We start from the raw sequence: 14,936 nt of genomic DNA on the forward strand, positions 1-14,936 counted from the left end.
GTCTATCACTTTGCACGGGTGTAGGGCCTCCATTCAATGTCCTGCCCACCCCTCCGTTACTCACTAATTCAGCTAAGGATGAAGAAGAAGTAGAGCCCAAGGTCATTGATACGAATGATGAAGATGATGCCGAAGATACTGGTGCCACCAATGAGGAACAAGAGCCTGAACTAATCGAGACCTCTGGAATGGTGGACAACCCATCATCATCCTATGCTTCATCTTGAGGTACTTGCTGTGGGGGGACACCCACCGCTCCTCTCGTGTCTCCAACATCACCTAGAGGCCTTTCTATCATAGCCAAAATTAGATCATGTACAACCACAATTGCCAAGTTATTCGACACCTCCGAAGCCGCACCATTCGGCCCTTGATGAGACAGCCTTCCGATACCTTGATCTCCTTCAATAATGGACCGATTGGGACCTTGGTTTTGAGGACGGTTCATATCTGGACCCCCACAGTGCCTCGTGATCAGCCCGACGTCATTGTTCTATTGAAGCTGCCCTCTTACGCCAATTCTCCTTGTTGTGGCTAATTCTTTGACAATCATCACAAAAGTCAAGCACCATTTCATAGATAATTCTGAGATCTAACTAAGCTCCCATTGGCAATTGAATTGGAACCTCATGAATTATATCTCCAACAACTGAAACTTCTACCAAGAGTTTAGTGTACTCCAACATCTCCCTTGTTCGTGTCAAACTATCAGTGTACAATGGCTTCCCCACTTTCGAGGCAATCATACTTAAAATTTTTTGTCACGAATAATCCAGAGACAATCCATGTATTTGAATCCATGCTGCAATGAACCTCCCGTCTTCATTGAATAAAAAACACCTCGACATGATCTTTAAGAACATGGGAATTCCGAAAACAAAGTATGACCCTCCCTGCAACATGCTGTCCATATCCTCCTTCATATCAAAATGGTAGATGATTCATCCACTCTTGTGCATAAAGAATCTGTAAGGAACCCTCCATCTCTCAGCTATAGCCACAACTCCATTTTTGCCTAGATGCCCCCCCATGAAGCAACCAACGAGACTAACCACAACTCCATTTCTGCCTGCCTCGTAGCCTCATATTGATCCAAATTTATAGCATTCTTTTTCCTTCGATTGTCCTTGAAAAGGCTAGCCCAAGTCTTTTTTTATTTTCGAATGTTCTCATCTTCAATAGTCACATTCTCGTCCTGCGTTACCTTCTCTTCTTCCGTCGTTGCAACTCTCACGGGTTCTCTGCATACTCTGATGATGTTGCCTTTTCCTATAACTAGGCTTGTTGGGGAGGAGAGAAAACTGCAATGATCACATGCGGAATGTCATTAGAATTCCCCTTGTCAGCCACATCATTCGCCACATCACCAACCAGAACAACAATATGAGAAGCCATGTCATTATCAGCATTCACGTGTAGCACACCAACATTTTGAGAAATAATTCCCAACTCTTGGTCCTCATGATGAAACTCATTGGTTGCTATTTGACCACCTCTAAGTTGTCAAATTTGTGCTCTTCAAATGAGGTTGCTTGGAATTAACGTACTTGACTCAAGGGTGAATACGTGAGGTCTTTTTCCTTTTTTCCCATTGGATGATCCCAATTTGGAGGAGAATTCAATGTGAGCACCAAATAAGAAATGTCAACTAAATTTCCAAGCAAAACAACCCTCACAAAGCAAGTGTCCAGCCGAGCACCAATTCAGAATGCCAACCAAAATTTCCAAATGTACAATACTTCAATTAAAGCAAAAATCCTTTGCAATTAATGATCATTAATACAAATTAATGATTCCAGGGTTTTCCTTCTATTGCTAGTTGATTGGAGATTGCACCAAAGCTTCAGCTTCGCCAGAAAACCAAGGAAAATGTAATGCAATGGAATTTTGATCGATCAAGAGCCTTCGACTGAGAACCAGGACAGAGTAGAGAGAGGACTAAGGAGAAAACCGAGGAAAACATGAACAAGCTTGAATAAGGCTTCCTATCCAAGCACCCATGCAAAACTTGTCCGCCCCTCCACCTTAGAACCACCAAGGCAGGTCGCCCACCATCGAAAGATGACCACCAACGATAGACAACCACCAACAAGAATGCCTTCCATGATATTCTGATGAAAAAGAGGAGAATACGAGGAATAGAACTCACCACAATCCACCAGAGAAGAGGTCTGGGAGGTCTGGGGCCCCTAATAGTTCCGATCACCTTCTCTCTAGAAATTCTAGAGAGAAGGGAGAGCTTTTCTCTTTAGACCCAAAAGGAGAGACATACTAGTAAAGGAAAAGCCCACTGCCATTGCTAATTCAAGTATGAGAACTATTTAACATATTAAGCCTTATGTTTATGCGAATGATAATCTCAAAAAACATTAAGACTATCATTCCATAAACAAAAAATGTAAAGGAATATTTGAAGTTTGTGGAAGAACGTTTCTGATAAGTCACTTGTTGGTACATTAATGGCACAACTCATGACCATAAAGTTTGATGGTCGTTTAGTATGCAAGAGCATACCATTGAGATGACTAATATTATAATAAAATTAAAGACTTTAAGAATAACTGTGTATGACTTCTTAGTTTAGTTTATTCTGAACTCATTACCTCCTGAATATGCTGCTTTTCAAATTAACTATAACACTATTAAGGAAAAGTGAAATGTTAATGAATTGATAAGCAAACTTATTCAAGAGGAAAGTAAACTAAGAATTTGGGAAGTTATTTCATCAATTTTACTGTTCATGGAGCTAGTAAAGCATTAAAAGTAAAAGTCAAAAGTTTTTTTTTTTAAAAGTCATATTAAAACTCCTCAGGCTGATAAGAAGAAACACAATAATGATAAATGCCATTTTTGTAAGAAAAAAGGACACTATCAAAAATATTGTCCTAAATGCAAGCTTAGTTCAAAACGAAAGGTATATTAAAAACTTATGTTTGTTTCGAATCAAATTTGATTGATGCTCCTCGTAATACTTGGTGACTTGATTCTGATGCTACTACTCATGTATCTAATATGATGCAAAAATTCCTTACAATCCAAACTGAGAAATTCCTATATATGGGAAATTGTGTGAAGGCTCCAATTGAAGGCATAGGGACCTATCGTTTGGTCTTAGATACTGGCTATCATTTAGACCTATTACAGACTCTTTATGTACCTTCAATTTCAAGAAACGTTATTTCTCTTTCAAAACTTGATATTTGTGGTTTTAATTTTGGAAAAGCTTGTTTTAATTTATGTAAGAATTCAAGACTTATTGGGTTTGAAATTCTTACTGATGGTTTATATAAATTAAAACTTGATAATAAATTTACTGAATCCTTACTTATTGTGCATCAACATATTATAATTAAGGGAAATATGGTTAGTGAAAGTTCTGCTTTCTTGTGACAACAGTGTTTGGTTCATATATCCAAAGAAGGATTAGTAAAAAAATGAGATTCTCTAAAATTTAGATTTTACTTATCTTAGTTTATGTGTGTATTGTATTAAGGGAAAACAAACTAGACATAATAAGAAAGGAGGCATAAGAAGCACTCAATTTCTTGAAATAATCCACACTGATGTATGTGGACCTTTTAATATTTCATCTTTTGGTGAGAAAAGTATTTTATCATCTTTATAGATGATTTTTCACGTTATGGATATATCTATTTACTTAAAGAAAAATCTCTAGTAGTAGATGCTTTTGAAATCTATATTAATGAGGTTGAAAGACAATTAAACAAGAAAATGAAAATTGTAAGGTCGGATAGAGTGGATGAATGCTATGGAAAGTATGATGAAACATGACAACATCCTAATCCATTTGAAAAAATTCTTGAAAAACATGGCATATGTACACAATATACTATGTCATACACACCTCAACAAAATGGTGTGACAGAAAGGCGTAATCGCACATTAAAGGATATGGTTAAAAGTATGATGAGTAATAATTCATCATTATCCAAATTATTGTGGATGTATGGTTTAAAAACATCAATGTACTTACTTAATAGAATTCCTAGTAAGTCAGTTCCAAAGACTCCTTTTGAGTTATGGACAAATAGGAAACCTAGCTTAAGACACCTGCATGTTTGGGGTTGTCTGGCATAAGCAAGAGTTTATGATCCACATGAAAGAAAGTTATATTCTTGAACAGTTAGTGGTTACTTTATTAGTTACCCAGAGAAATCTAAATGCTATATATTTTATTGTCCTAATCATAATCCAAGAATAATAGAAACTAGTAATGCAAAATTCTTTGAGAATGGTGAACTTAGTGGAAGAAACTAACAACAAAATATGGATATAAAGGAAGTTAAGGTAAATATTTCTTTATCTAAAAGTATTCCTTCATCCAGTATTATTCCAAAAGTTATCCCAGTTATCAACACTGAGCAACATAATAAAATGTCTCTTGAAGAAACTAACTCACAAAGATCTGATGCAAATGAGTGCAAGAATTAGATTATGAAATTTATGAAGATCCAGTTTTATTTTCACAAGCCATAGAAAGTACAGAGTCAAATAAATGGATTAATGCAATGAAAGAAGAGTTGCAATCCATGTATGAAAATGATGTTTGGGATATCATTGAATTGCTAGAAAGCTCCAAACGAGTTGGATGCAAATGGGTCTTTAAGACCAAGTGTGACTGAAATGGTAATATTGAATGATATAAAGCTAGACTTGTTGCTAAATGATACACTCAATAAGATGACATTGATTATAAAGAGACATTTTCACCTGTCTCAAAGAAAGATTCATTACGTATTATCATGACACAAGTGACTCATTATGATTTAGAGTTACACCAGATGGATGTAAAACTAACCTTTTTGAATGAAAATCTTGAAAAAGTATATATGGACCAACTTGAAGGGTTTTCAATTGAAGGAAAAGGTCATCTAGTGTGTAAACTTAAGAAATCAATATATAGACTTAAACAAGCTTCCAAACAATATATTAAGTTTAATAATACCATTACATCTTTTGGGTTTGAAGAAAATGTTGTTGATCATTGTATATACCAAAAGATTAGTGGGAGCAGAATTTTATTTTTAGTCTTATATGTTGATGATATTTTGCATGCTACTAATGATTTAAAAATGTTGCATAAGACAAAAGACTTTCTCTCTAAGAATTGTTCTACGTGATCGGAATTGAAATATTTCGTAATAGATTACAAGGACTGTTGGGATTATCTCAAAAAACTTATATTGAAAGAATTCTAAAGAGATTTAATATGAAAAAAATATTATGCTAGAATTTATCTAATTTAGAAAATGGGACAAATTTAGTCTTACACAATGTCCAAAGAATAATATAAAATGAAAACAAATAGATTCAATTCCATATGCTTCTGTTGTAGAAAGTCTAATGTATGTACAAACTTGTACAAGGTCGGATATTAGTTTTGCGGTTGGAATGCTTAGTAGATATCAAAGTACTCATGGAATTAATTATTGGAAAGCTGCTAAGAATGTTTTAAGGTATCTTCAAGGCACCAAGAATTACATGCTCATGTACAGAAAACTAATCACTTGGAAGTGATTGATTACTCAGATTCAGATTTCATCGGATGCATCGATAGTAGAAAGTCCACTTTTAGTTATTTGTTTCTTCTTGGAGGAGTAATATCATGGAAAAGTGTTAAACAATCTGTCATTGCTTTATTCACAATGAAAGTAGAGTTTGTGGCATGTTTTGAAGTCACTATCCATGCAATATGATTGCGGGATTTTATTTCAAGATTTGGAATTGTTGACACTATTAGCAAGCCGCTAAAAATTAATGGTGATAATTTTGCAGCAATATTCTTCTCAAAAAATGATATATACTCAAGAGGTGTCAAATACATGAAATTAAAATATTTTATAAATTAAAGAAGAAGTTCAGAAACAAAGAATGTCTATTGATTATATTAGGACATATCTTATGATTACAGATCCATTAACTAAAAGCATACAACCACAAATATTTAAGGAACATGTACATCGAATAAGTCTTGGTTGTTCTTTGAATGATTTATTAAGTTGACACTCTGAGCTTACTTTCGTGTTTTTGATATATAGTTTCTAGTTATAAATGTGCACATTACTATGTTATAACATGAATTACCTAGAAACATTATTGTGGACCATTATGAAATTATATGTTCATTTATAGGCCTAGTATGATAGGATGTTGATATTTGTGGTATATAGAAGGAAGTATGTAAAATGTACAACCGTAATAACTCACATATAGTTTTCTATTATTCTAGGGTGATTATAATGTTATAAGAGTATGAGTTTTTTGTTTTTTTTTTTTTTTTTGATGCTTAAAGTTATAATGCATCATATTTATGCTTTGAGTTTTAATTTGACCTAATTTTTAGGTCAAGTGGGAGAATGTTAGATACTAATAATTATTATCTAATATTATTTGGCCTTAAAATTGAAAACACGTGAAATTAAAAATAAAGTAATTTTATGTACATATGATGTTAAAACTGAAGTAACGTCGTGCAATTAAATTAAGTTACTAATGAAATATGAAATGTAACTCATCTAAATTATTATTATTATTTTAATGAATGCAAATAATAATAATAATAATAATAATAATAATAATAATAACCCATGCATGATGGATGCATAGAAATGAAAATATTATGCATATATTGGTCATCTCTGCCTATAAATACAAAGCACAATAATACTCATCGTATAAAAAATTAATTGTGTACTTTGATAGAGAAAGAAAAGAAACGAGAAATCATATATATATGCAAAATAATTATATTATAATATGTAAAATATATAGATTTGAAGATGCATTTCATATAATAAATATAATGATTATGTAAATTAACAGGTTGATCTAAAAATTGAGTTGATGTGTCGCCCATTGTTAGTATTTTCTTATTTATTTTTGAAGGTCGATGAAAAATTTTTTTTTGGATAAAAAAAAAAGGTGAATATGCTCGCCTCCAGTGTCCCCGTCACCCCATCCCAATGTCAATAGGAGGGTCCCAATGTCAATAGGAGGTAAATCACGGGCGACTATTAACCTTTGGAATAGTGACTAGCACATAAGGGAAGTATTTACCTCAGCTTTACCTGAGATTCGAACTCCAGACTTCATGATGGCAATACCTCATGTGCTAGTCACTGAGAGGATTTTTTTTTTTTAATCTATTTGGAGCTATATGGGTTTAATTAACAAATGAAAGTGTTGATAAATAAAATAATTATTTATATAAAAAAATATCTTTCATTTAAAATTTTACAATAGTAAAATATTTTTTTAGCTCGTCTAGCTCGACCCATACAACTCAATTCAATCAATCCTACCAAGGTTCTTGGAGTTTCGATAGACGAGTTGAAAAAAATAGGATTTTAGTATAATGTCATGGTTGACCTCTTTCGAATTGTTTTGTTAGAAAAAAAAAACACATTAGCCAAGCTGGTGCGATCACGGAGTGGTACACAAGTCGAAAGAAATCTCACAAAATTGAATTGCAAGTCTCATACAACTTTACTAGAACATTCGATGTTTAAAGAGAGTGGTTTCCAGTCGTCTCTTTGACATTAAATTCTCATTTTACTTGGCTCGTTTAGTGCCGACTCGTTTACTTGGCTTGCTTAGTCACCAAACTTAATAATATTTCACTTGCATCACCTAGCAACAATATTTCAAAGCATCCCAACTCACCAAGCTTAATCTTGTTCACTGTCGCTTGATCAGCCCCTCGACCTAGTCAGTGTGCGTAGCTCAACCCACTTGGCTCATCTAGTCCAACCAACAACTCGACCGGGCATTCATCAAACCTGACCAATCCGACCTAGAGTTAATTTATTATAATATTATCTAAAAAACCTAATTCAAAAATCATAAACAATGTTCATGAGAGACTTGGGCAAGGAGATGGATTTCTATCTAACTATCAAACAATCAAATAAAACAAACAAGCGAACACAGTGGTGAAATTGTAATCATATGACCTAGTTGTCATGAGTGCAAGTTATTAAAACATCCTCTTACAAGGTAAGATAAAACTACGTCTAATAAACCCTTCCCCGAAACCAAGTATGATAAAACTACGTCTAATAAACCCTTCCCCGAAACCAAGTATTGATACAAGAACGTAAACTGATAGTCACCTAACAATCCAACTAGAACCGAGGGAAAAAAAAATCCTGTGCAAAATTGGAGAAATACAACAAAAGCAGGTGAATCGAGTTTAGGAAGAAGTTTTCGGTGAAGTTTTTAGTGTGAGGATAGATCGAACTGCAGCCTTGAATTCGTCAAAGAATTTCCCCTCTGAGAATCTCGAAGCGCGCTCTCTAGCAGCAGTGGCTATTGCGAGCCTCTCGGGCTCGGGCATCTTGAGCACTTTACTTATTGCTTCGGCATATTCCTCTTTGTCGGAGGCAAGAAATCCGGTCCGTCTCCCATCTTCTTCTACAACGATATCCATCTTTGGGCCTGCTGAATTATTGGCTGATGGGGAAAGAATCATCTATTAGTTCGAAGGGAAACATATGGGCCTTGGGTAAACAGTAGATGTGACTAGTATAGACTAACCGATCGGTATCACACCAGCTGCCATGTATTCTACGACAACGATTCCAAAATGCTCATCTATCATAGAATGGAGCCCTGCAACAGCACCTCCCAGAAGTCGGACCAAGTCCCTGTGTCATGTCGGAACAGCAAGAGATCAGAGAACTTCGAAGCCATTTGTAAACAAAGAATTAAAATGTGATATTTAAATTCCTACTGAAAGATCAATGCGATAAACATGAGATGCAAGCAATAGGTGTATCGAAATTTTATCCAAGACCAAGCATAGATCAATCAAGCAAAAAAAAATGACCAAAAAGCAGAAAATAAAGTAGCACAGATTGGTCGCGAGAGAAAATAAGAACCTAAAAGCAGAAAATTGATTTATCTGAAAGAATTGTAAATAAATGAGCAGAAATGGAGATCATACTTATACATAACATCCCTGTGGAACTCCACATAGTTATCAATATTTAGTTCTCTAGATCTGTCTTTGAGCTTCTGCAATCTTGCTTCGTCCTGCTTGTTCCGACAGCTGCCAATGAATTGGAGCTTAGGTCTAGGCGATGATGAGTCTTGTTTTAGTCTCTCGATCACGAGTGCAAATGCTTCCAGCTGAAGAGTGTGGGCCTGGATGCGAAGACAAATGCCTAGTTAATATTTGCCGTCAATTATCCATGTGACTAAGCAAGAATCAAAGGCAAATGCAAATGTCTCCAACCACATTCATATTATGATAACAATTTACCTTCTCTGGGCGAAACTGGGCAACAGATATAAACACAGGATTCTCGACTGATCTTTCTAATGGAAGCATCTGCTTGGACATTCATGAGTTCATGTCATCTATAATGGATATAAATGAAGCTCTGCCAATGAATAGTTAATGAAACTAGAAGATAAGGACAAGTTGCTAGAAATGCTCAAATCGCAAATTTATTAGTAATGCCACGTCTTAGACACATTCATAAAGATGAAACTTCCAACTTTGCAAACATCTAAGCAATCAGATGCAGATACACTCGATCCAACTAGACAAGCATCAAAAGATATGATAGAGAGCTTAGAATGATCTTGGTTCAACATGAGCAAAAAAAAAAAAAAAAAAAAAAACTTCAACAGAAAAAATAAACATGGAGATAAAGAAAGAAAAAGTAACTTATCATCTAGAAGCTAATTGTTTTCATTTGATATTTTTAATAACCAAATGGTTGGAAAGAGAACCCTCTGGTGATATGAGCTTATAGGGTTATAGGTGTTGAAATTTGAAGCTACTGGGTTTCCTCAAGTTAAAAAACAAACAAACTAGTAAGACATGATTATAGTAACTTCTTATTGGATAGTGCAAAGAAGCTACTAGGCTAAATAACGTCATAATGTACATCCCATGAAAATTTTCTTTTAGTTTCTTTTCCCTCTTTCTACTATTCTTCCACCCTGGTAAACAAGTTATTAATGATGAGATAAAAGTGGAACATCCATAACTTTTATAAAATATATAAGTAAACGACCAACATTTGGTTATACAAATGGAAAATAGGTGGCTTTATGAGGAAAAGTGAAGATAGAAAGAAAAATATCTTGAATGGGTTTAAAGATTTTTTAAACTCCATTAGCCTGATAAGTGCAGAAAATAATTGATTGGATTTGGCCTCTCTATAAATGAAATCAAACTTCTTAAATGTTACACTTATACAGTTAGTATCAATTCCAATCCTAGGTTTTCACCAACGCAGCAATCTACCATGCTTGGTGACTGCAATTTTTAATACAGATTTTTGATGAAGAGATCACTTAAATTTTCCAACACAATCCAAGGTTATTGTTGGTTGTCCAAACTCTCTCTCATTAATTTGGGACAACTCTGAAACTTTTGCTGGTAAGTTCTGTATTCAATTTCTCAAATAAAATTGGATCAGGCATCATTGGTTCCTGTTCATCTTGGGGGTTCAGATTGGAATCGACCGATTTCAAAAACCAAGCAAACACACAACCAACTTAATGTTCATATTCATCTAAGTTCTAGCACATACACCATATTTTGAGGATGAAAAGTGTGGTTACATAACAGACATTGAATGAGATGGTTGATAAAAAAAAATAGAAGAGCAATCAACCTGAAGTGATGAAGTATCGCAGGGAGGGTAAACTCTTTTAATGTGTTGTGGGATCCTCCACAGCTTCTCTATATGTGATTTGGTCCATGAGGAATTTACCATTGCAAGATGTGCACAGGATCCAACCAATCCATATAGCCAACTAAACAATGTATAATAGACAACTTTGCACTGTGATAGTAAAACACTGCGAAGAAAACAAAAATATAAGGTGTAAGATTGTTTTTAATCTATCCAAGAATAGGTCTCCTAATAAAAACAACCAACCCACAGGATAGCATATTCTGTTAATTCTTTAAATTAGAGGCCACCAATTAGTGTGAGTTTCCATAATATGCGTAACTGAAAGTGAAACAGAGGAATAATGATAATATTCATCACTTATAAATTTTATTAATCATGGTGAGGTTTGACAATAAATATTTTGACCTGCACAAATTACAAAATGAGGTATCACAAAAGCTGAAATACCAAGTTTCCCATTTTGTGCTCTATCAATGATTCAACTTGTACATATGTTTTATAAACCATACAACAACTGACCATATAACTTCAAAAAAAATATTTGCATTACATATGAGACAACGAGTTCTAAGCTGAAAATTGTTAAACAGGCCACTACAAAAATATGCTAAGCAACTTAATGAAAATGATGTAGTTTGTAGACAATTTGTGGAATCATACATGATAGTGGAATAACATAAGCTTAAAACTGGCAAACAAGATCAAAATTAACAATACATTGGTCTGTGAAAGAAGATCAAGGATACAGTTCTAAGATGTAAGAATTCCTATACCTGCAGAAGAATTAGAGCTAGCAAGAATTTCTGGATAACATTACTTAAATGTTTAACTCAATTCAATACCTGTTGGCAATTAAAGCATCATTGTTGTACATAGAGTTGAATTGAAGAACACGAGAAACCATGTCTGAACTGATAGTCGGATAATGAGTGTAGCAAATAACTTTGCACCCAAAAATCCGCGCAAGTGGATATGTAAAAGCATAGCCGCTAGTATCAAAATAGACTTGAGGCGTGAATTTGCATAAAGCTTCCCATGAAAGGTACACTGAGCCAAGGCTTTGTCCAATCATAGTAAAACGTGGATATGTGTGTTCTTCAACCCACTTCCTTCGGTACAAATGAACAACCTAAAAAGTGCAAGTTGGCAAGTTAAGATGCAAAAAAACTTGAGGAAAAAAATGAAGTATCAGAAAAGAAGAGAAGAAGAGGTGGAGAACAACTAACTTTCTAGTATTGACTCTTTGGTGAAACTTAAGCAATTACTTCACAAATGTAAATAGTGTAATTAGCATCCGTAACCTATATCCATAATCATATTAACTTACATAGGCCAAAAGCAAGTGATATCACTAAGCAAGAAAGCATCATCAAATCGACAACTTTGGTAATATGAAATACTAATGACAATCGATAATGTCTAACACAAGAAATTGTGTAAACACAATATCTTAAAATCCACATCAGTCATTAATAACAACTGCTAATACCACATGCTTGTATTATTTTTGCAAAACTAAATCAATGTATATCATATTCATATTCATTTGCATATGTCAAAAGCAATCTATATCACTAAGCAAGACAGCATCCTCAAATCCACACCCTTTTTTAGCAATCTGAACTGCAAATGATGACCTTCAATGCCCAACACAAGCATGAGTTTTTAGGTGAACATAACGTGCTAGAATCCTCATCATTTATTTTGGACAAAAAAATAACTAATGAATCACTACATACTAGCATAATTTTTTGTTTGTCGTATCTTCTTAAGTGAATAAAACATATATGTCCATCATCAGTACAACAATAGAACACAGAGAACCTTCTAAAATGTTCTGCACCATGAAAGGTCTCACTACGACCCCTCGAAGCATACTGTGTTTATATTATTGAAGAATCAACAAGGAACCAATTTGACAAACCTGATTTTCACATGGAATTCAAGGAGCCACGGTAGGAGAAAAGTAATCGACAAGGGACCAAGAATATATAAATCAGAGAAATCAGGGGGAAAAAAAAACTAGTGCTTAGATATTGTGAAGCTACCTGAGGAGGACGAAGAAGCCTGACGCCAAACCGATCGAGGGCACGTCCAGCAAGACTCTGAGGGGAGGCATCATCTCCGGTGAATATAGCGCAGTCTAGATCAGGATAATCCTCCTGAATTGCCTTGACCGAGCACCATAAAACCCTCTCCCCGCCGCCGCCGTCGTTGGTGTAGGGATGGAAGAACCCCACCGCCTTCCGCCGCCTACGCCGTCCCAAAATCACAGCCGATGCCACCGATAAGAACACCAACGACAGGAAAGAAGAGATCAAGGCGGAGAGCAACGAGATCCAGAGCCCCATGACCAAAGATTTTGAGGAGGGGCGAAGAAGGAAGCATGAAGCATAGCAGGCGCATCCGCTCCCGAAAAGAGAATTTTCTTCATTATAATTCATAGTAAAAGTTTCCAAGTGCCCCCTAAAGATTAGCAAAACTTTTAAAAGGCCCCTTAGATTTCATGTTTACATCTCCTGAATATTTTTATAGTTAAATTGAAAAGGGCTTCTTTTCTTTTAATTAGCGTCCAAATGGCGTTCATGTTAAAAAAAAATATCAAAAAGTACTTGTCCTATTTTTTATTAATTAATATAACAATATTAGCATAGAACCAGAGTAATTTTAACATGGACAGATTTATTATATTTGTATAAGGATCCATTTTCGACGGTGGCATATCTTCCGAGCAAAAATTTCTTCTATTTTCTAATTATTTAACTGTTGATTATAAAATTATCCTGTGTTTTATCTTCTTTTATATAATTTAAGATAAATTATAGGAAAGTGTAAACATAATCATTTTTTACTACATCAAACCTCATATAGAGCATATTACACCTAGGAATTTGAAAATTTTATGATGTTGGGTCATGGTTCAAAAATGTAGAATCTCGTCTAAATCATCATTTGTCAGGATTTTTTGGAGTAAGTTCTTTGGCTTGGACAGGATATTTAGGTGACGTTTGGCTTAGAGGTTTGGGAATGAGGGAATGGATTCATTCTCAAACCTTGTGTTTAGTTAATGGGAATGAAATCAAAATTTTGGAATGAAACCTAAAAATTTGGGTATAGATGAAACTCACCCCTTCCCTTGGTTTTGATGGAATGGAAATGAGAATTAAGTTTTGGACGAAAATACCCTTAATATATTTGTTTAATTTTTCTTTCATTTCACTCACTCTCCTTGTTCTCTCTCATTATACTTTCTCTCTCCTCATTTTATTATCACACTTTCTCTCTCAACATATTTTTTTCTCTTCTCATTCTCTCTCATCACACATTTTCTACCATTTCTCTCTGTATTCTCTCTCATCACACACACACTCTCTCATTATTTTCTCTCTCTTCATTCTCTTTTCATTTTTTCATCATACTTTCTTTCTCCTCAATCTCTCTTACCATACTCTCTCTCCATATTTTCTCTCATCACACTTTCTCTTCATTCTCTTCCATCAGACTCTCTCTTCATTTTCTCTCATCACACTTTCCCTCTCTTCATTTTTTCCATCACACTTTCTCTCTCATCATACTTTCTCTCCTCAATCTCTCAGGGGGCGTTTGGTTAAATGATGGGAATGACTATGAGTATGAGTTTGATAGTAGGGTGGAATGGAAATAGGAATGGAAATGAAACCCATCAAGTTATATGTGTTTAGTTGATTCCCATAAATCTAATAATCATTCCCAAAATGTCATTCCCAAACCCACAATCCAAACACTATCTTTTACTATTATTCCATTCCCACATTCCCAAACTCATCAACCAAATCTCATCACACTTTCTCTCTCTTCATTTTTCCCATCACTCTTTCTCTCTCAGCACTCTTTCTCTCTTAGCACATTTTTTCTCTTCTCAATCTCTTTTATCACGCTCTCTCTTCTCACTTTCTCTCTCATTATTCTCTCTCATCATATGTTTCTCTCACATTCAACTTTCTCTTCCATATATTTTTTTCTCTTATTTTCCCTCTAAGGATAAAAAAGGAAATTTAGGTTCATTCCGATTGAAAATATTTAATTAACCAAACATTATTTTTAAGAATGATACCCAAGTTCATACTCATTCCCATTCCACAATACTATGATATTTATTCCTATTCTAATTCCTAGGAGAGAACCAAATGCCACCTTAGTTCATGTAGTTATTCCCGGATCCAGGGGACAGCACGTTAGATGGAATAATTTTTTAGACGTATTACCCCATCCTCAAGGGTT

The 14,936-nt window shown here is 34.6% G+C and overlaps 1 protein-coding gene across 1 annotated transcript; it reads right to left on the minus strand.

Annotated features, from left to right (window-relative positions):
* Positions 1-7,953: 7,953 nt before the first annotated feature.
* LOC122056577 (GDP-Man:Man(3)GlcNAc(2)-PP-Dol alpha-1,2-mannosyltransferase-like) lies at positions 7,954-13,093 on the minus strand. Its single transcript, XM_042618588.1, has 7 exons — positions 12,725-13,093; positions 11,519-11,805; positions 10,653-10,839; positions 9,284-9,352; positions 8,966-9,165; positions 8,557-8,666; positions 7,954-8,472 (listed from the first exon to the last, which is right to left on the minus strand). Exons 1-7 carry the CDS (start codon positions 13,025-13,027, stop codon positions 8,213-8,215), a joined length of 1,416 nt encoding a protein of 471 aa, XP_042474522.1. The 5' UTR covers positions 13,028-13,093; the 3' UTR covers positions 7,954-8,212.
* Between the last annotated feature and the right edge of the window lie 1,843 nt (positions 13,094-14,936).

The sequence above is a fragment of the Zingiber officinale genome, chromosome 3B (genome assembly GCF_018446385.1).
Source record: "Zingiber officinale cultivar Zhangliang chromosome 3B, Zo_v1.1, whole genome shotgun sequence".
NCBI classification, from domain to species: domain Eukaryota; kingdom Viridiplantae; phylum Streptophyta; class Magnoliopsida; order Zingiberales; family Zingiberaceae; genus Zingiber; species Zingiber officinale.

Coding starts and splice junctions, on each gene's coding strand:
- LOC122056577 (XM_042618588.1), bottom strand. CDS start 13,027: ATGGGGCTCTGGATCTCGTTGCTCTCCGCCTTGATCTCTTCTTTCCTG. Junction 10,840..11,518: donor GATGCTTTAATTGCCAACAG/GTATTGAATTGA, acceptor TTTTCTTCGCAG/TGTTTTACTATCACAGTGCA. Junction 9,353..10,652: donor GCGATACTTCATCACTTCAG/GTTGATTGCTCT, acceptor ATGTCCAAGCAG/ATGCTTCCATTAGAAAGATC.